Source organism: Psittacula echo, assembly GCF_963264785.1.
Source record: "Psittacula echo genome assembly, chromosome: Z".
In the NCBI taxonomy this organism is placed as follows: domain Eukaryota; kingdom Metazoa; phylum Chordata; class Aves; order Psittaciformes; family Psittacidae; genus Psittacula; species Psittacula echo.
The window spans coordinates 102705086-102731966 of NC_137742.1; the positions used below are offsets into that span (position 1 = coordinate 102705086).

The 26881-nt window shown below is 46.0% G+C and overlaps 2 protein-coding genes across 4 annotated transcripts; one reads left to right on the top strand and one right to left on the bottom strand.

The window, feature by feature from the left end:
- Nucleotides 1–1042: 1042 nt before the first annotated feature.
- FOXC2 (forkhead box C2) lies at nt 1043–3614 on the bottom strand (the record flags this gene model as incomplete). The annotated part of the gene is made up of 1 exon (XM_080637611.1): nt 1043–3614. The coding sequence occupies one exon, from the start codon at nt 3612–3614 to the stop codon at nt 2121–2123; it is 1494 nt and encodes a 497-aa protein (XP_080493737.1). The 3' UTR covers nt 1043–2120.
- A 6435-nt stretch (nt 3615–10049) lies between these two features.
- On the top strand, nt 10050–26559 carry MTHFSD (methenyltetrahydrofolate synthetase domain containing). 3 transcript variants are annotated; one of them, XM_080637613.1, is made up of 9 exons: nt 10050–10107; nt 10266–10369; nt 12034–12147; nt 12757–12870; nt 14946–15036; nt 15924–16036; nt 16250–16375; nt 24550–24760; nt 26488–26559. In XM_080637613.1, the coding sequence occupies exons 1-9, from the start codon at nt 10080–10082 to the stop codon at nt 26520–26522; spliced, it is 936 nt and encodes a 311-aa protein (XP_080493739.1). In that variant the 5' UTR covers nt 10050–10079; the 3' UTR covers nt 26523–26559. The 3 variants fall into 3 exon arrangements, with proteins under 3 accessions (XP_080493739.1, XP_080493740.1, XP_080493738.1); XM_080637614.1 differs by lacking the exon at nt 26488–26559 and adding an exon at nt 25164–26477; XM_080637612.1 differs by lacking the exon at nt 26488–26559 and having other exon boundaries at nt 24550–26477.
- Nucleotides 26560–26881: the final 322 nt, after the last annotated feature.

Consider the following 26881-nt stretch of genomic DNA (forward strand, 5'->3'; position numbering starts at 1 on the left):
TCTGTTGCATTAAAAAAAAATAAGGAAAAGAAAAAAATAAAATAAAACCCACCCTCTAAGAGCCAAGAAAAAAATGGCACGAGTTTTACAAGAATGTTCCTTAAAATACAGATCAAGTGAGGCTTGTACATTTTTTCTCATTTAAATCGAGAGTTCCAGTGCTTTTTGCCAGCTTTCTAGCTCATGAGAAGTTTATCCGATCAAAACCAATTTGTATCATCGATTAGAGCAGCCTGCCACTGATGTGACTGCTCCTAAACGCGGACAGGGCTGCCAGGGGCGGCAGGGGGGGGACACACACGGCAGGGAAGTGTTCCCAGTAAATGTTGGATAGGTTGAGCCTCTGCCGCTGGGGAAAGAGCCGGGATTCAGCGAGCCGGGCTTGGGAAGTCCCAAAGAGCCCTCCTAAACCTGCCTCGGGCTTTACCGGCACCCCAGAGCTGGGTTAAAGCTGCTTCAACAGATAAAGGATGGTTTGGGGAAAAGGCAGAACATGTGTCAGTGCCTGGCATAGCAAGCAGGAGCGTAAGCAGATAAAGAGAAGGTTAAAATCAGCCAAACCTCTAGACGGGAAAGTGTTTAAAAACCGTAAATGACTCTGAAGTGAACTTTCCGCCTTGGGTTTCGACTCTGCAATGTGTCCGGGTTGAGCAATTGCTCTCATCGCCCTCGCCCATTTGTAGCCTTTCAGGATTCGCCTTTTTATTATTATATTATGCTTTGAAAGGATGGGATTTATTTCCTTTTTTTGCCATAGGAAAGAGCCAGAGACGCGCCAAGCACCGCGCAAGGCCCGCGCCTGCAGAGACAGGCAAAGGAAGCAGAAATCCTCTTCCCTGCTACCCCTTTCCCTCCCTCCTCCTCCCCTTCTCCCCAAACTTCTTCCCTAAATTTCAAGCTGACCAAGGGTTTGGGATGGAGGGAGGGAGACGGGGACCAGACCCGGCCCTCCCCGCGGTGCCTTATTCGTTTCCACCACCACCATCACCACCCCCTCAGCAGTGGTCTAAATTCCACCTCTAAGCTTTTTCCTAGGCTCCGGGAAAACGACTTAGTTTTATAAATAACCAGTGCCACGTTTTCCACATGAAGGTAAAGGGAAGATTAGAAAAAGTTGGGAAAAAAACCCACTTGTATAGACAGACAAGCGCCAGACTTGCAGAAGAAAAAAAACCAGCATGGATTTATTTTAAGGTAAGTACAACAATTAGGACCACATAAGACAAACGAACTTTGAAGCAGGTTAAAGCAAATAGTCCTTAGGAATGGTCAAGGTGAAATCTATTATACAAAACATCACACGTCGTAAATAATAGTAGAAAAGTATCAGATACTTTGTCTTTTCTTTTTCCTTTCAAAAAAAAAAAAAAAAAAAAAAGAGAATCCACCAGCAAAAAATAAATTATTTCCTCATCTTGTGAAAAGAACAGCTCTAAACCCAAAGAAACTATGGCATAATTGTATACAGACGAAAAAGAAATCACTTGTCATTAATTTGGAAGTTAGGAATTGTTGGGCGAGACAAAAGCAATCCAGTGAACTCAACTTTAAATATTATATTAATGGCTCTGAAAATCAGCCTGATTAGAAATCCACACACTTTTTACAGCACAACAGAGAACTTAAAAAATACCCAGGACATATATTTATATATATATATTTATATACTTCCTTTTTTTTTTCTTTTTTTTTTCCTTTTACGAAGTATAAATGGTCGTTGTGATATTGGTCCATAACTTATTTTTTTTCTGAGATCCCCTATAGTTTAGCATATAAATCTTGCCACTTCTAGATAGACATATATATATATAATTATTCTTTTTTTATTCTTTTTTATTCTTTTTTTAATTTTTTTTTAGGAGATATCCCCTTTTCAAGCAGGATTTACTTGTCTGCAGTATAAGGAGGCCCGAAATTGGGCTTGTGATCTACAGACTGTGATCCCCATGTCATATTTTATTTTTATACTTTGGTTTTGTTTGTTGTTTTTTTTTTTTCCTGCCTCTGAAATTTTTGGTGTATTTTTATTTCTCCTTTTTTTTTAATTATTATTATTAATAGTAATCACTTTTTTTCACTTTTCTTTCTGGCGGGTGGCCCTAGGCGGGGTTGTCGGCTACTCAGTACTTAGTGCAGTCGTAGGAGTAGGGGGCGGCGTGGCGGTAGAGGGAGGGCGCGGATCTGTATGGGATCTGACAGGCGGAGTTGCTGCTCACCTGGTGGTCGCTGAGCGAGGCGCTCTCCATCCCCAGCCGGTGCGAAGTGAACATTTCCCGTACGTTGGGAAACGTCTGCTGCTGGGAGCCGAACGTGTGCCCAGGCAGGTGGCTCAGCTCAGCCCCATGGTTGAGGTACCAGGAGGCAGGGGGCTGCCCCCCTCCCGCTGTCCCCCCACCGCCGCCGCCGCCACCGTGGGGATGCCCTGTCCCCAGAGCCCCTTCTTGCCCAGCCGGCAGGCCGAGGGTGCCGAGGGGCGATGGGGCACCCGGAGGGTGCTCGGCCAGGCCATCCTCCAGCGCTGCAGGGGGCACGCACATGTGGCCCGGCCTCTCCCCGCTGTAGAGGCTCATAGCGCGCACGCTGCAGTGGTAGCTCCCACTAGTGTCCGCGGCCTGGCTGCACGCCGCGCCGTACCCCGACGGCTGCCCCGGTGGGTAGCCCAGCGGCAGAGCGGTGCCCGCCCGGCCTGGGGCGGCACTCACAGGGCCGAGGTCCCCCGCCGGGGAAGTCCTCAGGGTCATGATGCTCTCCACAGTGAAGCCCGGCAGCCCGGTGCCGCCAGGATGATGCTCAGGCAGCGCGGTACCGGGGGAAGCAGCGGCGGGGGGAGAGCCGGCGCTGCGGGGACTGTCCCGCAGCGCCCCGCCGCTGGCCGGGCTCAGCGTCTCCACTTTGGTGATCACCGGCAGCTCGGGAGACGCCGTTTCGCTCTTGATCACCACCTTCTTCTCGGAAGCCGGCGCCGAGGCGGAGGAGGAGGAGGAGGAAGAGGAGGAAGAGGAAGCTTCCTTCGGGAGGTCGGCGCCGGCCAGCCCGGGGGGCTTAGACTGCTCCTTCAGCAGCCGTTCCCGGGCCTCCTCTTTTTCCTTGGAGACATCCTTCTTCTTGAAGCGTCTCCGGCGGCGCAGGAAGCTGCCGTTTTCGAACATGTTGTAGGAATCGGGGTCCAGGGTCCAGTAGCTGCCCTTACCCGGCTTCTTGTCGTCGCGGGGTACCTTGACGAAGCACTCGTTGAGGGAGAGGTTGTGGCGGATGCTGTTCTGCCAGCCCTGCTTGTTCTCTCGGTAGAAAGGGAAGCGGTCCATGATGAACTGGTAAATCCCATTGAGAGTGATCTTCTTGTCGGGGGCGTTCTGGATGGCCATGGTGATGAGAGCGATGTAGCTGTAGGGCGGCTTCACCAAGTCTTTGGGGGCCGTGGGCTGGTGGGGGTGATAGGGGCCGTAGGAGCGCCCCATGCCCGCCGCGTACTGCTCAGCGGGGCCCGGGTACACGCTCATGGGGTTCCCCATCCCGCCGTACGTCCCCGCCGTCCGGTAGTAGTTCTGTTCGCTTAAATACGGCACCACTCCCAAAGCGTTCGGGTCCGAAACGGAGTAGCGAGCCTGCATCATGGAGAGGGGCTTCCCGCGGCCAGGGAGGAGAAGAGGAAGAGGAGGAGGGTGGAAGGGCCTCACCCCCGTCCGGGACCGCTCTGCGGAGAAGGGAGAGGGCGAAAGCGGGGCAGAGCGAGTCTCAGAGGCGAGCTGAGTCCCAGTGTGTCCTCTAGCAGCGGCACCTCGGCAGCATCCTTCGGGTCGCCGGGGCCGGGTGGGTTCTGCCGGCCTCTTCCCCCCTTCGTTATGGCTGTGATTCCTGCCTACACACCTGTGACCCGCTGCGGGCGCTGCTGCGGAGCGGGAGGCGGGAGGGCTGTTCTCGCAGGAAAAAGGGATTCTTAAAAAATATATATATATAATTTAAAAACCGGGGGAGAAAAAAGTAAGAAAAAGCAGTCTTGCGGAAAAGCAGCCCTTGTCACAACAACCGCCCGGGGTCTTGCGCAGCCCGCGTGCCCCGCCGGCTCCGTGCGCGGGTGCGCGGGTGCGCAGGATGCGCGGGGGGCGCGGAGCTCCTCGGCCGCGCTGCGGAGCTTCAAAACTCTCCCCGCGCTGCCGACGCGCTTTTACTCCCCGCTGGCCCCGCCCCCTGCCGCCACCGCCAACCAATGGGAGAGCGCGCACCCGCCGCCTCAACCAATGGGAAGCGGCGGCGGCGGCCGGGGATGCGGTGGCGTTGGCGAGCATCACAGCGCAGGCTACCCGCCACACAGACACACACACACACACGGACCGCCTCGCCCCGTTCTAAACGCTCGCACTCACACATCAAAAACGGGATCACCCGCCCTCCGTTCCGTAATTTTAGCGTTTTGGCCCCAAAAAGAGCCAGCGCCAAGCGGATCGGCCCTGGAGTCCCGCTGGCCCGCGGCGCCTTCCTGTGCGATCCCCCGAAAAGCCGAGATTTTTGGTGCCAGGTTGATGTCGCGGGAGTAGCGACATTGTGCTCATCGCGCCGGCAGAACGGTGCTTCCCGGGGCGGGCAGGTCCAGGTTTTACATCGATGGAAATGAAAAAGCCCAGAGGGACACCGGGTCCTGTCCCCGCGTTGTTCGCCCGGTGGCGAGTGGCACTTCGCCCCCGTGGCCCCGCCGGAATTGGGGATGAGGGGTTCCTCTGCTGCTTTGGGGGTATTTTATTATTAATGGTAATAATTAAAAATAAAGCAGTGAGTGCACTTAAGCGGCGGGTTTTTTCTTTCGTTCTGGCCACTTAGGCGAACTTTCCCGTGGCTGTGAAACCCGCCCCTCAGCCTATTCCTTAACGATTTCATTAGGGGCAATTAGAGGGGAACAATTAGGGACGCGCGGTGACCAAGTGTAAACTCAGATAGTGGGAAAACTGCTATGAGCTGCCCTGTCCCAGCAGGGAGGAGCGCGGATCTTCCCGGCGAAGAAATAACTGTGGGAAACAGTGAATTCTCCACTCGGGAAAAATGAATAAAATTAAAATAATAATAATACAATACAAATAGTCACCGCAAAATCGATTCGAGCCCGAGGCAACCAAGATAAGGTTAAAATTAATCAGCTGTCAGGTCGGCAGGGCTCCTTCCCGCCGACTTCTCGAGCCCGGCCGCCTCCGCTCGGGTTTCCAAGCGGTGATCTTTGGGTTTCCTACACTGTAATTCTGCCTTTCCCTCCTTGCAATTTGTGTGGCTTGGGAAGGCTTTAAACAAAGGGGGTTTTATTATTTTATATTCTTTTCTTTACCCCCAAAGTCAGACCGGGATTGTCGCTGGCTGCCGGTAGGAAGGGTCCGGCCGTGGGAACCCGGCGGTGCTGCTAATTACCGGAGATTTTCTTAATAAGAAAGGAAACGATTTTATGCGATTGCGGGGAACAACAAAAAAATTACAAAATAAAAAATGAAAGGCAGCTCCTCTGCAAGGAGGTAAGGTTAAAACCGATCAGCGATGGAAAAACGAATAGGAAGGTTTCCCCGGACACTTCGAAACCGTGATTTAATTTTGATGGAAATAAATGGAAACGTTCTGGGACGGTTTCATCAACCGAGCAAACGTTCGGGTGATTTATTTTCTTTTTTTTTTTTAATGAAAACAAATAGTGAATTCTGCTAGGTCTGCTGATACTTTTCATGTACGAGCAACGAGAAAGCATGCATATATTATTATTATTTCTTGAATGATTTGAGAACGACTTCCCATTTCTACCTTCGGTTTTCAAAGAAATCGTGTTTCTGGTAAAAGCTAGGGGGTTGTCTGAGCGTGCACATCAGGATTTCTTAAACAATATAACTTTTTAAAATGTAGTATTTCTTTTTCAACGCAAAAGCTTGACCCGAGACAGCCTCTCGTCGTCCCAGCGCTGCCCCTTCCCACAGCCTGGTGCGCTCGGGAGAAATACCCTGGACGGAATCTCACTTCTTCTCAGCTGAAAGCTTTAACCGAGATGAGTTTCTACAGAAAACCCAGCGGCAGCGGCCGGTCTCTGCTCGCCCCGGCCAGGAGCCTCACCGGGCCGAGCTCCGCGGCGGGGAGAGCCCGCACTGTGGGTAGCAGGAAGGAAAAGAACACCGTCTTTATGAAAATAGCCAGCACCAGAAAGGGGACCGCGGAAACCGGGGTCCCTCCAGCATCGTGGGTTCCCCCGCCCGCCCTCCGCGGGGCGCCGCGCTCGTCCGCGTTACCGGAACGGCGGCGGCCGGGCAGGCAGCGACGTCCCATCGCAGCCTTTATCGGCCTTGGCGAGCACCGAGGGCCGGAGAGAGGACCCTTCCTCTCCTCGGCATCTTCCCGTGCCGGTTCCCCGGGCCCCGCTGCTGTGCCGGCGGCCGGTGCGGCGGAGAGCGCGGCGCTCACCTGCCTGCCCCGGGGCTCGGCGCGGTGGGTGCTGCCCTCCAGGGGACACCGGCGGGTGTTGCACTGCCCCACCGGCACGGCACTGGCACCGATTGCCCGCTCTGGGCCACGGTGTGCGGAAGGAGGAGAGGAGACACAGGAGACAGAGAGGAGAGATACGGAGGAAGAAGGAGAGAGGGGAAAGAGAGAGTGGGATGAGAGAGGCGCAAAGAAAGGGAGAGCGATACAGAGTGCAGGCGAGAAAAAGAGAGCAAAAAGTGTGTGCGAAAGGAATGGAGAATGGGAGCAAGAGAAGGAAAGAGTGAAAGCGGCAGAGGTCGGGCAGAAAGGAACAAGGATAGGGAGAGAAAGATTAAAGGAGAGAGAAAATGAAAGAAAGAAAGAGGGAAAGAGAAAGGATGAAAGAAAGACAAAGGAAGAAAGGAAGGAAAGAAAGAAAAGGATATAGCTGATACTATAGCCATCAGTGCAGCTAAGATCTCCAAATTCACACCGTTTTCTTTGCATCTGCACTGGTGACCATCCACAGCTAGTGCACCCACCATTGGCTGCAGGGGCTGACCCAAAGCCCACTCCTATTTTCCAGCAGCAGGCAATGTCCTGACAGGTCAGCCCAGGCCTGCCCCACCTGCCCAATAACCATTGTCGGGTTATTTTCTTAGCACATGAATTTGCTTGTACATTGTTTATTCACACACAGAAACCCACTTCACAGTGGTTGAAAGCCTCATTTCTAGTACCCAGCCAATATGCTTTATGAATGAACACATCATTAATAACTGTTGCCTTCAAAACTTGTAGCCTATTTTTAATTTTCAGTACTGAAACCAAAGCAGAGCATTATCGTCAGCTTAGCCCTCCTCTTTGGTTGTGTTTCGCTTGTTTTTCATGGCTGCCCTGGTGTGTTCAGCCTGCATGTCAGAGAAATTATTCCCGCAGCACAAGGAGCTCCTTTCTGCATTGTTCACAGGGTTTGTATTAACATGGCACTCCCTTTTTCTAGGTGTTTTCACAAATTATGGGTGTTTCACACAAGCACCGCATTTTGTCTTTTGTATGAAAGCTCAGGATCCTTTTCAACCTCTTTCAGTTGACTATTTTATTCAGTTTGGTAAAATGGATGTTAGAAGTGATGCAGGTACCTCCAATACAGTAATTCCATTATATGGGTGCTGAAGCCATGCCTGCTTCCCACTGAAAAGAGAGGCTTTCCCACGGCATCTGTATAAGCTGCATCAGGATATTAGAACTAATGCTAAAGGCCGAGTGATAGAAGAGACCCTGGAAAAGTAATTTGGAGCCAATTTGGAGCAAATTTAAGACCTGTAGAATCAAAGCAGAGAATTGAACCAGCAGAAAAGCTGTCATCTATTACCAAACTCCTCATCTGCTCAGGGCAAAGTAGCCTGGCTTATAGAAAACCAGCTCAGGCCCTCTTTTTTTGGGAAAGCAAATCCATGTGAGAAACAGCTTTACCGAGCATCTTGCGCAGAGGTTGGAGGGAGATGTAGGTGGTCTGGTAGGATCTGAGCTCCCCTCAATTGTTAGTGTATTAATTAACAGCACTGTTGCTACTTCACTCGCTTCCTCAAAGGGGAGAAAGAGTGCGATGCGATAGAAACAGGTCCCACAGGCTGCAGCGCGGCGATTTTGGGTGACGGTGAACAGGCGCACAGCGCTGGCACTTAGAATCATAGAATACAATAGAATAGTTAGGGTTGGAAAGGACCTTAAGATCATCCAGTTCCAACCCCCCTGCCATGGGAAGGGACACCCCACACTGCAGCATAGGAGTGCAAATTGCAATGCTGAATTAGAGAGAGGTTGTAAATGGCTCACCAAAGGCCTGATCCCAAACTCCCTACAGAGATATCAAAGTCGCTGGGAGTTTTCCGTGAGTAGGAAGTGGAGGAATGAGCTTCAAACATTTAGGCCCAGCTCCACATGGGTGGTCTATTATGCCTGGATGGATTCCCACTGGCTCCAGCAGCACTCCGAGGTAGTGAAAAGGCTCTTCCTAAATGCACCCCGTTGCAGAACAGGGGCTCTAAGTACTTTCTTTGAATGCTTACGAGGGACTTGGGTGGAAAGGTGAAGCCTCAGGCTCAGCGCAGCTGCTCAGCCCAATATACTGATATTAATCTGAGTCTGACAAACACACGTAGTTGGAGGGGGAAAGACTCCCGAGCCCAGCGGAGTCCTGGCCTTTGATTTGCACTGTGAAACAGAAAGAAAGCAGTTCAGCAATCAGCAGCAGCCGCAGAGAGAAAAGGCGTTTGCATCTGCCCAGCTACATCTGCAACTATTCAGGGGAGAGCATCCGAATTTGTTCCGCTTTTTGGTTGGCAGAGCAACAGTCAGCTCTGACGGTGGATATGTATCGGTAGCATCCAAGCCAAGCAGATTAGAAACCAAATTCAAAAGCCATTTCTCCCCCCCTCCATCTCCTTCCCGACACACTTTAAAATAAACCTCTGTCTCATTGTTCCCATGACCCTTCCATCCCACTCCGCTCAGGAATGTCAGGATTCTCAATGTTCTCCCTCTTCTCGGGGCAATTGTCAAATACGTTAATTCTATACATAATAAATCATGCAAACAAATCATTTATCATCCTATTAAATGAAAGTGAGAAATGTACTTTCTGGAAGCTGGCAGACTCGAAAGCCCACGTAAAGGCTGGATGTTGCTTTATTCGTGACCGGCCAATTTTAAATGGAAAAATAATTTATTTGTGAGTTTGTTTTATGAAAAATGAGGCATTTTTTCCCCCCCCACGGCTATAACACACAATTGAAAAGACCATGGGGCTTGGAACAACCTGGTCTAGTGGAAGGTGTCCCTGTCTGTAGCAGGAGGTTAGAACTGGATGAGCTTTAAAGTCCCTTCCAATCCAAACCATATGATTCTATGGTTCTGTTTCTGTAACACTGGGGGCACCCAGCCACAGGGCCCCCATTTGACAGCAGGGAAGCCGCCTGCCGCCAGAGACACCCCAAGAAGAGAGCTGAGCCTGTTCCAAGCACACATGTGTGAGGCAACGCTTCTCCTCAGCACACCCCATTCACAGCAGGCCTGACACCTGAGGAAAGGGCTCGCCATTAGGCCAAGGGTCCCTCATAGCCTTTATGCTGTAAAAGGGGGCTCTTGTGGGGGCTCACCTCACCCGGATGGACAGCACGGCCACCTCCCTGGCAGCCATCCCCATCCCTCCACCGTGTCACAGGCTGAGGTTTAGCAAGGAAAAGGATCTCTTCTCCTAAGTAACAAGTGATGGGACAACAGGAAACGGCCTCAAGCTGCGCCAGGAGAGGTTTAGATTGGGTCTTAGGGACAATTTCTTCACTGAGAGGGTGCTCCGGCATTGGAACAGGCAGGACAGCGGTGGAATCACCACCCCTGGAAGTGCTCACAAATATGCCGATGAGGATCTCAGTGCAAAGGTTTAATGGTGGCCTTGGCAGCGCGGAGGGAACGACTGGACTTAATGATTGTCAGGATCTTTCCCAACCCCGCTAATTCCGTAACGCCCCCATTTCGCCTTCGAGCCTGTTTGACCCACCGCCGCCACCGTACATGCGTGCGAGGGGCGGGCGCACACGGCGGAGGCTCCTCCTCCTGCCGCCGCCGCCGCCGGTGCCGCCGCCGCCGCCGCCGCCATGGAGGGGGGTGTGCAGCTGCGCGCGGGTGAGCGGCGGCGCGGCGGGTTACGTCACCGCTCGGCGGCCGGGGGCGACCGTTGGCCTGAGGGAAGGACCAAGGGGAAGGGTGGGAGCGGCCCGGCCGCGGTGGCGGGGCTCCCCCTTTAGGCGCCCGGCAGTGGCCTGAGCTCTGCCTTCCCACAGGTGCCTCCAAGGGCGACATCCGGCAGAAGGTGTGGGACTACCTGGAGGCCAGCGGCCTGGCCGATTTCCCGCGGCCGGTGCACCGCCGTATCCCCAACTTCAAGGTACGGCGACCTGCCTGTGGCGGGTCTGAGCCGCTCCCTTCTTTCTCCCTCCAAAGCTCCGGGCCCCGCCGGGCTTTGGAGTCTGGAGCTCCGGAAGCTCCCCCCCGCATCTCCCCTGCGTGAGCAGGCAGCTCTGAACTGCGTGTTCTTGCGGGGTGTGCCGTTGGTCTGTGGCTGTGGTGGCAGAGCTCCAAAAAACAGTGTGCAAACGGCGTATTCCTATAACTTAACAGCAAGTAAAGAAATACAGGGGTCTGTACCTGACAATACATGGCAGGTGTGTGCTGTGTTTCATCAGTGGGTACAAAACCGCGTTGTGAACGCAATAAATATATTTATGGATGGGGAAACCGAGGCATTCTGAACTGATTTCACTCCCCAAGGCCTTCAGCGGGTGTGCTGGGATGGAAAGCTGAAGTCACCCATCTTGTAGAGCTTAGCCTGGGAACACTGTGCTGCTGAAATGTGAATGGTGTTCAAGGTATTACTGGCAAAGTGTTGCTGGACAGTGGTCTAAGAATCCTTCCTCTGTCTTCATTGTGTCCCCAGTTTGATGGCTGGGAGGTGGAGACAGGGGAAGAGAGAAATAAGAAGACTTTAAAAGTATTCGTTTGCTCAAGCCACTGCTTCACTGTCTGTGTGCTTTAAACCAGGCTTAGAGTGTGCAGCTACCTATCTGCCATGTATTGAAGAGATGATGACCAAATCAGCATTTTGGGGATGGATATTGGGTGTTTTAGTGTTAGGAGAATGTGAGGACATGGGCTCTGCTTTTGCCCAAGAGACTGGCAGAAGGATTCTTCCTTAGTTTGGCATTAAGGTCAGGTAAGTGCTGAAGCAGATGGAGGAAGTCTGAGGCTTTATCACACCTTAAGGCAAGGGGATGTCAGCTTAAGTTGCAAAAGGAGTGTATGCTCTGTTAAGCTTGAGCACCTTAGGCAGCTAAGAAATGAGTCTTCTGAGTTCCGTAACTGAAAGAAGGCAGATTTAGATTAGATATAAGGAAGAAGTTCTTCCCTGTGAGGGTGGTGAGGCACTGGCACAGTGTGCCCAGAGAAGCTGCAGCTGCCCCATCCCTGGCAGTGTTCAAGGCGAGGTTGGACAGGGCTTGGAGCAACCTGCTCTAATGGAAGGTAAATATAGTGTCTGCAAAACACAGACAGCCTTGTCCAGAAAGTCATTATCTGAAAGAATTCTGGCTTGTGTTTAAAGGAATCTGTTTGCATTCATTGATTAAAAACGTCTCCAGCTGTCAGGCATGAGTATAGGTGAAATTGGACAAAGTGACTCACTTGGATCCCCTCTTTCAAAGGCCTGCAAGATACTAGCCAAGCGCTCAGTGTCTGTTGGTATGTGAGAGTTTCTCATAGAAAACATCACAAAATTAACAGTATATGTCCCTCATATTTAAAATCTGGGGAAATCCATTTCTCTGTAGGATGAAAGAGTGTAAAATGCCCATCTCTGCTGTGAACTCCTTGGTGATGTGCTGATATCTTATGAAAATAGGGTGCCTCGCATGCTGCGACAAAGCTTCTGGGTTTACAGGAGTTCAAAGCTGCCAAGACTGTAAAAATAAATCCTGATGCTCCCCAGAAGAACGCTCGCTTTCTAACGCTAGAAGTAAGTGAACATGTTTTCTCTCAATTCCTCTCTTCACGCAGGGGTCTCACCAGGCTTGCTGCTCTATTAGAGAGCTGGATATGTTCGTCAGAGCACGTGAGATTAAAGTAGATCCTGACAAACCTCTCGAAGGTGTTCGGCTAGCTGCGCTGCAGGTAACAGCACTGTTGCACCTCTGAGGAGGAGAGTGGGACCGCGGTGCTAGGTGGCCAAATACTGCAATTTCTCTGGTGGGAGCTTTACCAGTCCTTAGCCCCATGAGGGTGTTCATGGAAGGATGTTTTGCCTTTTTTTGACGAATGGCAAAGGTGCAGGTAGAGTTTCGGGAAATTAATATCTTTCTGCAGAGCAATAGCAGTTTCCCTGTCATTGTAAACATGACAGTTTACATGTTTACATTCATCTCATTCCCCGAAACATGTAAGGTAGCCTTACCTCTAATTGCACTATGTTTATCACAACATGAGTGTGTGACAGACTTAGCTCAGACCTGTGTGTGTTCACCAGCTTATACGTATAATTCGTGTGTGACACGTGCTTTACATCAACAGTCATGTCTTGCCATCTGTTTCTCAAATAAAACCTTACCTGGGATTTTGCCGTACTTGACGGCATTCATTTACAAGCACTACACCATCAGCAGTGTTAACTAATCAATAGCAAATGAGTTAAACAACATGGAGACCTAAAGGGCAATAAAAATATTTCTTTAGTGTAAAATAAGCCCAGTTCTTTTTAATGTGAGAACTTCTTTTGTTACACAGGCAAGGAAGACTTTGTTGGTTCCCATGCCACGTCTGAGAAGTGGACTGTTCAATAAGATTGTTCCACCTCTAGGTGCAACTAAGGAGATCCTGCGAATATGTGCTACATCCCAAGTAGGAATGAAGAATGGGGGAGGTCTGAATTAAGTGGTGGAAGAGCACTGTGTTACGATAGTCCAACTAAAAGTTGGAAAACCAGGTGCTACCTGACATACTGTTCTGATAGAGTGTTATTCCTGGTTTTTAGGTACATACCCACCATTAATAATTTTTTTGTTGGCAGTTAAATCATGAGGAAACTTAGTATTTTCATTATATTTTTATTAAAAGAATGATGTTGATATTTTCTGAATGCTTTTTTGGAACATTGAGCAACTTTAATAAGTGAGTTCTCTAGGTTTCTAATAAATAGCACTCCCGTATTCTACAGTTTTCAGCTAGTGAACCCTATGAGGAATATTTCAGTGTTTGGATTTTTTTTGCATAATTTGGTCAATAGAGTATTAGGTGTTACTAAACAGGAAAGATCAGTTCATTTAGAATCCTAAGTTTAAGAAAACGTTGACTCCGTCGTTTGCATCAACCCAGGTCCAAAAATGCGTTACTGGTTTTCTTTTGAATTGTGGTATGTTGCTGCCCTCTTGTGTTCAAGTATCGTGCTGTACAGCTAAAGCTGTTCGGCGGAGAAACCCATGTGGTATCATTTGCATTTTTATTTGATATGAAAATGTAAATTCTGCAGAATGACTAGGCCAGCTACGTAGGTTTATTTTGTTCTTTATCTCCTGCTAAAGGCAATAGAGTTCTACAGTAATCCTTTTTACAACCGAGGGTTGTAAATGAATGGCAATTAGTGGTGACTTTCTTTGTTGGAAGTTCCACTAAAGTCGTTAACTAATTAAGCTTCTCGGTATTGAAGAGCACTTTTGAAAGAGACCTTTCTCTTGACCTGCTTCGAACCTTGTATCTGATCTGTGATCTTACCACCATGTGTCTGTTTTTTCCCCCCAACCAAAAGTACTAACAAATAAATGCTATTAGCAGTTTATATTTACAAAGCACTGTGCAGACAATTATTACCACACTCCTGCAAAGTGGATAATGAGCATTGTTACTGATAGTCACAAATTACTGATATTTTGGGGGTTTTTTTGTGCTCTATGCAGAAAATTGGCTTTCTACTGTGAGGATTAGCACTGCACAGAGTCGCATTGGTTTGAGGAGGATTTACATTACACTGTACACGTATATTAAGAGTGAATGGATCAGAAGATACCTTTTTAAAAGTTCTAAACCTCTGATCTTGAAAATCCCAAGTAAAAGCCAGCTTTTAATTTCTGCAGCTCTCGACAGAATTTTGTTAGGACGTGTTCTTTAGAAAGAAGCCTGAAGAGAGGTGGGAGCAGGGAGAGAGGGGAAGGAAAAAAAAATGGCAGGAATGTAGGTTTTTTCTTTCCGCTTCGCAAGAGTGGTGTGGTTTTCTGTTCATTAGCACCTTGGGTAAGAAGTTTGGGTAAAGGTGGCTTTGCTTGGCAGTGACACATCCCAGATGATGATCGTACAGCAAAGTGTTGAAGAATGTATCTCAGGGAACACGTAGGCAGATTTGGAAGGTGCTTTTAAAGATGCAGGTATTATGGGGAAACTGGCAGTATGGTAGCTGCAGTGGGGAGCATAATCCAGCTTGGGTGCCTGGTTGTGACTTCTGGCAAATAGCTTAATATCTTTATGCTGTAGCTGTCTGTGTGTAAATTAACTTTGTGATTTGTATGTGAGAATTAATGGATGTGTAGTGCTCTGTTATTCCTCATGGGCATGAATTTACATATTAGGACTTTGAGCTGGTAGTAATAATAGGGTAGGAAGTGTGATTTGCCCTAATTTTTAGAAATTAATGTCCAATAAAGGGTTTCAAAATACAAGACTTTGATCCTAAATAACCTTGCTTTAAAAAGTGCCCACCTCCCTCAGCCCTTCTTGAAGTGTGCCAAAATTCTTGTCACTGTAGTAGGGAATCTATTCTAGGATTCCCTAGAGGATAACTTTCCAGACAGATGCAGCTTGGCTATACATGGAAGAAACACTTTGAAATGTGGGGAGTTACTTGGATTTATCAAAATACTCTGGATTTCTGCCTCACTGGTTGAAAGACTGCACTCTGCAAACCTAATATTATGTTATTCTTGCAGGGTATAAAAGAATACAGTGTGCCTGTAGGTCTTGAAGGGAAAGCACAAGTGGACTTGGTTGTTGTAGGATCAGTGGCTGTCTCTGAAAAAGGTAAGCTAAAGCCTTGTCAGGAGCTTTTCAGGAGGAGGGTCGTAAGTCACAATTCACAGTTTCAGTAGGCTACATTACATGTTCCTTTTAGCAGACCCAAACATGTCTTTGGAACTGAATTACAGTCTTGAGTTCTGTCCGTTCTGTGTGACAAGTCACTGATCCCAGTCCAGCCAGGAAGAATTGATGCCTGCTTCACGACAGTGCTGGTAGAGCTTGGTGGGCAGACAGCAGTGTGATGTAGAGTGTGAGGGACAGTATTCTGGCCTTCAGTAGAACTATTCAGCAGTCAATTTTTGTTTCATTTTAATTTCTTTTAAGAATCAGAAAAGGCTTCCTGTTCAGAGGATCTGCTCTGCTTGCAAAGGCGTGTGAAAGGACATGTGTTACTGCTGATTCAGTACCAATTTGGGGATCAGATTTTGCATTTTCCAGTATTCTGAAGACCTGCTGGTGGTGAATAATTTTCCACTGATTTTATCCATTCTTTATCCATTGCCTAAAACTTTTGTATATGAGCTGGGTTCCTCTTTACCCACATAAAGTTAACCTATGTTTGACGTGAATAGAGGGTTCTAATTACAATGGGTAAACAGGATTCTGCGTTAACTGAATTGGTCTAAATGTGGTTTATTCTGAATTGGAGGCTCCTGGGCTCCTTTAGGAGTTCATTGAAACTAATGTTTTATTTTCATTTCAGTGCTGATTACAAGGAAAGCTGCATTCCATAAGAGACACTGATGTGATTTTTTTTCCTGAATTAGAACTCTGTGCTTGGTCTATCTGTTGCAGGCTGCTTAGTTTAATTGCATGCTTTTGACAGCAACCCACCTTTCCACTCCGCTGTTCCTGCGCTTACTATCACTGTTTATTTTTGTGTATTTTAGGCTGGAGAATTGGGAAAGGGGAAGGTTATGCAGACATGGAGTATGCGATGATGGTGTCAATGGGTGCGGTGCAGGAGGATACACCTGTAGTTACTATTGTGCATGACTGTCAGGTAAGTTAAAATATCCCCTCTTTAGTGGTGAGTCAGAACTATGTGGGGGTGAATGGTATGTTTGGAGAAGAGACTTGGCATGATGTTGGTGTGGCATTTTTACTTTGTTTCCACCATCACTGGCAGATTTTCCTATGCTGCAAGACGTCAGGAATCGTGTGTGATTTTAGTTAATTCATTTTACAAGCTTAACAGATCTCTTTTTCCATGTAGGTAGTCGACATAGGAGAAGAACTTCTTGGTGATCATGATTTAACTGTGGATTATATACTCACTCCAACAAGAACTATCAAGACCAATTGCAAACGACCAAAGCCTCGGGGAATAATATGGCATAAGGCAAGTTACTTATGCTAATGGTGGTGTAGTGGTACCAACATTCTGTTGATCAGTCCCTCATTTTTACATATAAACACATTTCTTGTGTTATAAATACTTGGAAAAGGAGTAAATGTGTTAGATGGTTAGATGAAACAAAACAGCGGCATCTGTGTTCAGTGGGTTTTAAGTGGTAATGGTGAGGAGGAGAAATACATTACTGAAGCCCAGGTTGCTGTTCCAAATGGTATATGGGGTGAGAGTAAGTGGAAATATTGTGAATTTTTAGGGCTGACTTCATTTCTTATAGTTGTTTGTAGTATAATAGTCAATGTAAGCTTAAGGGCTTCTCCACCTTATGTTTTGCTCAGTGCTCATTTAGATTGGCTCTGTTCATTTTCTGGAGCCTGTCCAGAGAGAGAGCTTCAGTGCTTTAGGCCACGTGGGAGTGGTAGAGTATATGCTGCTCTGGTTGTGAAAGGAAAGGACCTTGGTGGCTGGTACATTGCTGTTTACGTAGCAGATTAACTTTCAAACAATAGATAAGTTTGTGGCTGGAGCTTGTTTTCAGGTGGTGGAATATATCTATAGACTTTAAACTAAGTCATTATTTATTGGTAACTATTTTTTATGGGTTTGAACTTTCCCTCCCCCCGTGCTTCAGATTGTCAGAAACTTTAACAGCTTCACAAATGGTTTCAGAAGAGCATTTAGTGAATTGTTTTACTGGAAGTTCATGCTGGGAAAATTCTTTCTTTGTCATTAAATTTTCATTCCTAAAATCAACCAGTTAGGGAGCAGACGCAATCCTGTATGACTGAGTAACAGTAGGAACACTGAAATGAGGAATAGTGTACCAATGTCTCGCAGAAACCACTGAGAAATTATTAGTGAATGCTTCTAGGGAAATTAAGAGTTATTTGTTAAGCATGTGCCAAACAGCAAAAAGAGTTAAATTTGTTAAGGTAATGTATCTGCAACAAACAATTCTAGCAAGTACTATTTTTGTTCCTATAGTGGGAGAGTATTTTACCCTTCTTGTGGTTGAGGATTTGAGGTTATAAATAAATAAATAAAAGCTCTGTCTGTACCAGTGCATTTTTTCCATTGAATTATTTTTGAATACTAATTTTTTTAGGATATTATTCAATGTAATTGTTCTGAAGGCCTACCCCTTGTGCTCCATCCATCTTGCCAACATACTTTTGATCACAGGCTGACTGTCTTAGTGTCAGACTTCAGTCTCAGTAAGTGGCCTTGCTAACGCTTTTTTTTTTTTCTTTCTTTCTTTTCTGTCTCATTCCCTTTAGCAGTGACATTTTTTAAAGTTCTGGGGAACCTTGCAGGGGCTGTTGAATTTCTGTGAAAGTTTTGCTGCTCAGGAAAGGTCAGTCAGACGCAAGCGATGGACTTAATTTGATGTTACCTTTGCATTTCTTGGCTTTTCAGAGAAAAAAAATCAATATAATATATGTCTCATAAACTAATGAAGTGCCTGCCACAACTCCTTATTCTTTTTTGTAAGGCTTGAGGAGAGATGTTTCATAGAGTCATAGATAAAGCGTGTGCCACACTGACTTCAGCCAGTTTGCATGAGATGGTGAAACTTCTTCTCTGTTAATCTCCATGTTAGTGGTGTTGTCTGAAACAGAGCTGTCACTGAATATCCTACAGCTTTCACTGAGAAGGGAGCACATTATACTATGGACCCTTTATTTGAATATTTACATGTTGATTTAATACATCAAGCAGCTTTTGGCTGTTCTTCAGAGCGTATGTTGATTAGCCAAGAATATTGGAGAATACTAGACTCAGCAGGAATAACCTTTGCATTTCTGTAGTTTTGGGACAAGAGCAAAGTGTTGTGTCTAATTGAAGAAGGTGGCAAATAGCATTATTCTTTCTCAGAGATCTGAACAACTTGTGCATTTGTGTATGTTTTGTTTGTGCTTGTGGTGGTAACTGCTATGTTCAACTCTTCACAGAGGATCTTGGAGGTGGGAGGTCTTGTTAATCGACAGGGTGTTAAAAATGCAGGATTTGATACAGACTGTTTAAGCGTTTGTCCTTTGACTTTTCCTGGTTGCTTTTGCATCCCTTTCTCATCCTTGTCTCTACATCCTTTTCTCCTTCAAATCCTGGCTTTACTGGTGCATTCCTGTTCCTCAGATCAAAACTAAATGAACCAAGAGGTAGTCAGTAAATAAATAACCCACTTCTAACTATGGTGTTTTGTCAATAGAAGGTAGCTAAACTTTATTGTTAAGATTCGTGATGCGTAAAATACATTGCAAAAAAGTTCTTCAGGAACGTGGCTGGATCAAGCCAAGACAATGATTTAAGAGCTTAAATTAAAGGTGTTTGCAAACATGGGATTACAGCTAAGTATGGCTGAAGGATGTGCTTTCCTGAAGCTGTTAGGATAAATAGCCATTAATACACACACTGCTTTCAGCTGAAAAAGGTAAGAAAGTACTTATGCAGCTAACAAAATGCATGTCTCCAGGCTAGATTTCTGTGCTCAAAGAGGTACTGTATTTTCCTGGAATGGTTTTGTTTGTTATGTGCTATGTAGGAAAGAAGTAGAGTGTCAGATATGGGACGGGGTAAATAGGTTTTCTTCTGTAAGTGATTTGCTTCTTGAGGTAATTGGCATGACTTGTACTCAGTTGCCTTCTTTCAGTTCTTCTCAGTGCAGAATTTCCGACTGAGCTGTTTCTTGCTGTACGTTTTTACTGACAGGAGGATGTGAATTACTTGGTGTGATTTTTGTAACAGAAATGCCAATTTAAAGATTTGTAAGGAAGTACAGGAGCTACAATATTATTAATATGAAAGAAGCATTGTCAGTGTCAGTGCTATTCACTCTGGAAACACTTCTAAATACAGAAGCAGTACTGCAGTGTGTGTATGGGGAAGCTTTCTCCATCTCAGTTCAGTGTTTTGAGAAATCAGTATGTGCTCTTGGAGGACAGCAAGAGCTGCTAAGAGCTGAGCACTCTGGAAAACTGTATTTGGATGCCAGTGGAGAGTTATTTGGCTTCATCTATCTTGCACATCTAACCCATTGTTTCTGGGAACTCTGAATTCGTGAAGCAACTTACTTCTCATTTAGTATTTTGTATGGGTAGCTATGATCTTTATCTGTGACACTGTATATTATATTGTCACAATTACAAAGTTATTTGTGCTGTGCTTATTTTAAATTGAAACTACACGGACCAATTAAAATATTTGGGGTCATGAAGAGGGAAATGAGAGTAGTTGGTGGAAAAATCAGTATATTGTAGCAAGCATTTCCTTCTGTTTTTTCAATCATTCTTCTGCTGAGAATTTTATGGAAGTAGGAAAATATTTTTTTTTCCCAAAATAAAATGGACTGGGGGGAATCCCTGCATCTAAAGTTGAAAGAATTTAGTGTGCAGTGACAGAGATGGAAACTATCTGACAACAAGTAACTTTTGATTTGGGTCTGTGATAGAATATTTGGTAAGTAAAATGATGTTGGTTTAAAGCTCAAATTCACACTCAAACTCAAGCTGGCAGGACCTTTAGCAGGGACATAGCGTTGTCATCAGAAGAAAATTGTGGTTAGTTTAGCCAAGGCTTTGCTTAGTGGAGGGATAGCATGAGCAGGGCGTGCTTCCATGCATGGTTAAACATCTCAACACCTTTGCAAATCTGACCCTTGCTACAGAGTCCACAGAATCGGTTTTTGCTGATGGATTCCAAATGTGGGTTGCGTAAGTTTCTCCTGAGGGACACTAGCAGACTTCATGGGCTGCCAGCTCCCAGAAATATGCCCTCAGATTGCGTGCACATATTTGGACATTTTGTGCAAATGAATGATAAAATGTTAAACTGTGCTGGCCCATCCCAGCTGTCTTGGCTTTCTCTGTGCTTTGAAACCCTGTGAGCTCAGTGTTCATTTAAATAAGCAACTGATTAAGGAGACAACACAAGAAGCAGGCTCTGTCTTGAAAGCCTTTATGAACAGTCTTGGGTCAGAGACCCCTCTGGGTGGACAAAGATGAATTTTTCAGGCATCTCCTGCCTACCAGCTAAATACCTGGAGGGGCTGGTGGATCTGCTAAACATTGATTATTGTGTTCACAGCCTTCCTCAAAGGATACAGCACCATCGTCTCTCTCCATTTTGAGCTACGTGTTCCTACATCAGTTGGTGTGTGCAGATGGGTAGCTGTGTGAAGCAGAATTAAATAGCAGACCTAGAACGCTCTCCAGTCTCTAGCTGCCCTTCCCTCATGTGCCGTACATCAGAACTGCACCACTTCTGCTGCCAGGGAAATCAAAGTAGTATTTGGCTTGGCCTGTGCTGTATCAGGGGTCAGCGTTACTCATTCTGTCAGAAGACAAATACATCTTTCATTTTGCCCACCAAAATATTGAAAGTGGCCACATTCACTGTTCTGGAATAACAGAGGCTGAAGAGAGCCCCGATATTCTAGCAGAGTTGTTGCAGAAGTCCATCTGCCACTACGTCGGTTTGGGACCAAACCAGGTGTCATAAGAGTGGATACTCGGGGTTAAGTGTTGGGAGATTTGTATTGGCACTCAGTACCCAAGACTCTGTTTTCAGGTTTCTGTCAGAAAGGGGCCACGTTTCCCTTCTCAGCTCCTTTCCCATAGCCCACTAATTGTGTGTCAGAAGAATTCATCTACCCTGCTGTCCTCTTTCCCCAAGGCTCTCCCAAGCCATGGCAGAGAGTAGGCAGGATTGTTAAATGATGAATTGCTTTTGGTGAAGTTATTTTTAACCTGAATCACATCAGTTACTGAGTTTATAGCGCAGACCCACAAACACTTCTCTTGGCCAGCCCCAGAGGGCTGAAGTATGGAACTGGCCTGGGAATTGGTGGTCAAGGGGTAATAAGAAACTTCTTCAGCTGGCTTCGCTGCCAAAGCCAATCATTTAGCTAAATCCCAACACTCAGTACAAAGTTTACAAACATCAATAAATGGTTTGGCCTTGACTTTTTGGGGATGGGGGGAGCAGGGGAAGAAGCTTCCACCGCTGGGTTTGCCCAGGTCTGCATAACTGGGTCAAGCAGACCTGGGGTAGAACCCAAGTCTGGCTTAGCCTGAAGCAGTAGGTCAGGCTAGGAAGGAGTGACCAGACAGCACAGAACCAAGAAACGTGCAGCTTGTTTGAAAGAGAGGAGGAATATCTTTGGCCTGTTTCCACATGGAAATAAATCATTGCAATCCTCCACAACTCAAAAGACAAAAGAAACTTTTTGCATGATCATAATTAGCAACACATTTTACTACCACAGAGCTCTTTTGTTTGCCATTTTGCAACAGAGCAGAGCAAGCTTTTTCCTCTCTTCTGCCACCCACTGCCCCCTTTGCCCTTTTGGCTGTCACCCCCTGCTCCCCAAAAAAGGTAATGAATTGGTTTGTTGATTTGAAACTCTGGAATCCCAAAGTGAGTTTCTGCTGTTCCTTCAATAAAAAAGTGGGGAAAAATAGGGAACTATTTAGGAGGTTTGGCCCAGCTGAAAGATTCTCCAGGACCTCAGGGAAACAAACCCTTAAGGTAAATCCTCTGTTTCTCTTTTGTGGCAGATGGATGTTGGTTGCCAGTGTCAGAACTTGTCCGATGTAGGTTGTTTTATGGAATATTTTCTATTATAAAACAAATCCAAGTGCCAAATCATCTGCCTTTGTTGGTTTGATACTGTAAAGGCAACTTTCTGTTATATCTGCATGGGACTGAATTTAAGGTATTGATAGGTTCACTTCATGGTGATGTTTGATCAGAGCTTCAGCTTTTATAGAAAACAACAGTTAATAGCCCTTATGAAGATGTTTCTGCTGTTGTAACTACCTCTTCCTGAGTTTTGCAGGGAGCCTGAAACAGTAGCTCCAAGAGCTCTAGTCAGATGCCAAAAACTAGTGGTCGTTCTAGTGAGAGGAGAGGCCATGTTGAAGCCTGGCCAGGCAAAATCTGTTAGAGAGTATGCTAGCCTCCAGCTTATCTGAATCCTTTCCTCAGTTTGTCCTTAAAAGAGTGGGAGTTCCAGAGATCATCCTCTCAGTGCCTTTTTCTTTGGTTCCCTTAATCTACAAAGTGGTGAGGGTTTGCCCTTGGTAGCATTGATCTTTCTAACTGAACACCCAGTCCATGCCTTGGGAACCAACTTTAATTTCAGGATGAAAGGAGCTGTACATACACTTGGTAAAAGGTTGAGGTTGTGCCTTGGACCCAGGAGTGATTAGTTGCATGAGAATAGAAAAATGTTTTTCCTGTTTGGTTTAATTAGCATTACAGATAGAAATTTGACAGAGGACAACAAATGTTCCTAATTTTTGGCCAGTAAAAACAATGTAAGATGGTTTCAGCCACTGATGTTGTATCGCCCAAGGAAGGGGAGTTTGCTGTCAAACACAGTAGTCTGAATTCTTGGCTGAGAAAATTGAATCGGTCCAAAGATCCACAGAGCAATAACTCTTCAAACTCTGAAAATGGCATGTACCTTTCAGGGTACAGGGGCTCCCGGAGCCCCAAAGGAAGTCCTTGCTTCTCTGTCCTGGCTGCCAGATCAGGCCAGATTTGTTCAGAAGTTGTTCTCAGCCGTAAAGCTTGCATGTTTAAGGGGCATGATCCCAAATACCTTGACTCTGGGTCTGCAGTGTGGCAGAGTGGAGGTGGCCTCTTTCATACTGGATGGTCCTGTTGGGCTGTTTTGTTTTATGTTAACAGGTTGGGCAGGCTTTATGTAAATTATAATTTTATTTGGTTTCAGCCTGAAATAAAACTTGCTTATTTGCTGAGAATGTTTAACAGACTTCTGTTGACTGGCTTTCCTGTTACCTTAACCTAATACTGCCCCCACCCTGTCTTTGATTTTATTCCAGTCACTTCAGAGCTGGGCTGCTCTCCCAGGAGATCTGTGAATTTTAGACTGGATGTGGTGCTGCCAGATACAAACTCACTTTGACTGTAATTGTAGAACCCAGAATTGAGGAGCTTGGAGATATGAGGAAAATCTGAGGTGGTAGATCTGCAAGCATATTTTAGCCAGGATATGCTTGTGCTAGTCCAGTGCAGCCTTCTGCGAAGTATAGAAGCTCATAAGCTTGGGTGCAGTACCCTGCTAGAGTGGCTTGCTCACAGCGTGTGTGGGCTACTAGCTTGGGTCTCTGCTAGCTCAGGTGTCGCTTCCCTGGGCTCTGTTTTGCTCCCTAAATTTAAGAATTGGATCTTGTGTTGATGGATGTTCTGCTTGTCTGGCAGCCAAGTACAAATTATTCCTCTTTCCAACTGCAGTTTGCAAGCCAAGAGCTAGACCACATTAGCTAGGGAACCACTGTGTTTCCTGCCAGTCAGTGAGTGCAGCCTGGGGCATCTCATGCCTGAGATGGATAGGGTTCAGCTGTTGAGAGGAAGAGCCCTTCCAGAAAGGCTGTGAACTGGGGGTGGATGGAAGGGGTAGAAGATTCACAGTTTTGAAGAATAGTTGAGTCCGGGTGCTCTTCCGTTCCGTGACCCAACCCAGCAGACTGGTGTGGGATCTGATGAGTAGCTGCGGGTGGTGCATGAAGTCGGATGACAAAAGGGAGAGGGAGGCTGTGATGTGCTGATGTGCTACAACCAGAGAACGTGCTTCCAGCTGGGCCCATATTCAGAGGAGCCCCGCTACAAGACACGCTCCTCAGCTGCAAACTTCACACCATCGTCCCTCCCTATTGTATGACCCAGCCTACGGGAATCCTGTTTTGGGGGAAGAAAGCACAAAGAGATATGTAGGATGAAAGTGCCTGATAGTTTTATGAATTACGGCCATGTAAGATTCTGCCAGAGCAGGAGCACAGGCCCTCGGTCAAAGCAAATATTAAGGGATAACAATGAGAATGCAAATCTGAAAGCACTCTGATAAATAAATGTCAAAATCTAGTAGTTCTGAGTTTGGTTTTGATTTTCCTGCTGGATCTACATTGTGCTGCTTGCTTAAAGAGTAACTAATGTTTATTTTTGTCCTGCAGTGTGTATTTAGGGAGCAACTTCAGAATCAGGCCAGCAATTTGTAACATTTTGAATACTCTGGCACTCTGAATGGTAGCAGTATAATAAGGTTCCTCTTTTTATGGTACAAATGGGTGCTGATGGTCGTTGTCTTTTTTCTGGAAGGTGAGAAATCTCGTAATTGTATCTGTCTTCCTCCTTTTTAGGTCACCACTGAGATGCTGGAAAAAATCCCCATCCTAAGGAGTCTTCACTTCAAGGAGAAGCGGGCTGGCAAGGATGTGACCCTCCAAGATGCACATTCAGACTTGGCAAATACCAAAAAACCAGCAGTATTAAATCAGAGGGCGAGAGCTGAAAGTATAAGACCACAGGCTGCTATGGGCTCAGCTGAAACAGGAAAACACTGTCTTGAAGGTGATTCTTTAAGTCCCAGATTAGAGGGATCTGGCAGGATTACTACCGTGTACCTGGGGAACATATCTCCCAGCGTAAGAGTGAGCGAGCTGAAATGTGCTTTAAGGGAATTCCATGTAACTCCTTTATGACTGAATTGGCAAGGAGCACAGCACAGGGCTTTTCTCGATTACAAGGATAAACCAACCGCAGAGAGTGCTGTATCCTCTTTGAAAGGCTTGAGCCTCGGGGGTTATCCTTTGCGAGTTGAGCTGGCCAAAAATCAGAGAAGCAAAGGGCAAGTAGAAATCAATAGTCAAAAATGAATATGAATAGAGGGGGGGAAAACATAGGCATTTTCATTGTTTTGTGAGAAGCCAGTCTAAGTTTTCAAGGATATTAGTATTTCCTCTGCTTTCTGCAGGCTAAACAACAAAGTGGAGACAGCTTTTCAAACAAATGGGGCATACATCTCACAGCTGACTTGCTGCCTCATTTCTGCAGTTGTATATGTAAAGTGTGTTTGTCAAGACAGATGACGAAGTGCCGTTTCTCTGAACAATCATCCGCAAAGTACCTGCGCTCTGTGCATTTGGTTTTTTGGGGTTTTTGGGGATGGGGGGAGTCGGTTTGCTATTTGGTTAGTACATTTTTGAGGGCTGGATCAAAAAACTGCCCCTTGATAGCTGTGTGCAGCCATGTATAGTGAGGTGGTTATGTTCTGTCAGCTAAAGGTTGTACCTGCAAATGTGTACTTGTGAGCTTGAAAGCCAGCTGCAGAAAATCTGTCGTGAGGCTTGCAGTTCTGTTTTTCAATAGCATTTGCCTGTTGGCAGTTTTCAGTGTATTTTTAATAAAAATGGCTGGGGGGAGAGAGTGCCCTTTTCGTGCTCTTGAAGAATGACTGTGGAAACACTGGCTCAGACACTGAGTTCCAACAATAGCTATTACCACCAGGTGGAAGATTCTCAGCTTGCTTTGTTAATTCAGCCCTTTGTAAATCTTGTATTTCAACTTTCAGTCTGGCAGGGGAAGATAAAGACCAGTTTTCTGCTCTGTTTTCCCCCAAAACATTTTGGGTGCCTGTTTTATGGATGCAGATAATTATAACTGCTTTTCCTGGTTGTCTCTTACAATCTGGTGTGATTATATTGGCTCTGAAATGACATGAATATTAATCGTTGTAGTGGAAATGAAAAGCAGACAGGCCACAGGAAAAACCTGTGGGTGACTAGTTTGATACGAAGTTGTTAGAAAAGTTTCTGGAGATGGTAGAAAATCCTGTTCATGCTGTGCCTGTGTCACAACCAGCCTGGTTTTCCCATACCCACAACATCAGACAGCAGCACTGGCAACTTCTCCTTGTGAAAAGGCTGTCTGGTACTAGCTTGAACAATAAGATTTGCACGCATGTGAACATTCACTTATGGTGTAAAGGAGAATGATGATTTATTTTGTATGGCCTTTATTACTACTTTTTTTCCCCTTTGGTTTCCTATTCCTGAAAAACAAATTGAATTTTGGCCGAGCCATCTTTTCTAAACAGAAGCACTTTTGCCATTGACTCTGGGCACATAGTCAAAGTAAGCATCTAAAGGGGATATTTTTTTAAGTATGAGCTGGAAACTTTTTTTAGCTAGAGGGTACTGTTAAGTGTATTTTGAGCGTGTTATTATGCCTTAAGGGTCAGACATTTCGTACAGTATTAAATAATAAGTTCTCATCATTATTATGTATTCTCTACACAGGGGCTCAAGGGAAGTGTTGCTTCAACTTTTTGTAAGGTAAATAAAAGAAAGGTTTCTGAAAATAAATAGTGCCATGCTCTAAAATGCTGTCTTTTTCTTTAGCTCAAAATTATTTTCAGCATCACTTAGTGTGAATTAAAACCTAAGTGCTGCAGAGTCCTCTGCTTTTTGTTTCAGTAGTTGTGCACTTCAAGGGTAAGAGTCAAGTTACGTTAATACTTACACATACTCATTAAAACATGAGCTTAGAAAACAGAGGAAAGAAAGAAAAAGAATAAGTATGTGTCACTGCCTTCCCCTTCCAAATGATGGCAAATTAAATAACATGATCATATGATGTTCTTTTTGACTCTTGCAATCCTGCTTGCTTGGGTGAAGACACACAGGTGACCTT

Bases quoted from the DNA above. Each gene is read 5' to 3' on its own strand.
- MTHFSD (XM_080637612.1), top strand. From the start codon at position 10,080: ATGGAGGGGGGTGTGCAGCTGCGCGCGG. The intron at 12,871-14,945 runs GTAGGAATGAAG...TTATTCTTGCAG, and splicing joins GAATATGTGCTACATCCCAA to GGTATAAAAGAATACAGTGT. The intron at 16,037-16,249 runs GTAAGTTAAAAT...TTTTCCATGTAG, and splicing joins CTATTGTGCATGACTGTCAG to GTAGTCGACATAGGAGAAGA.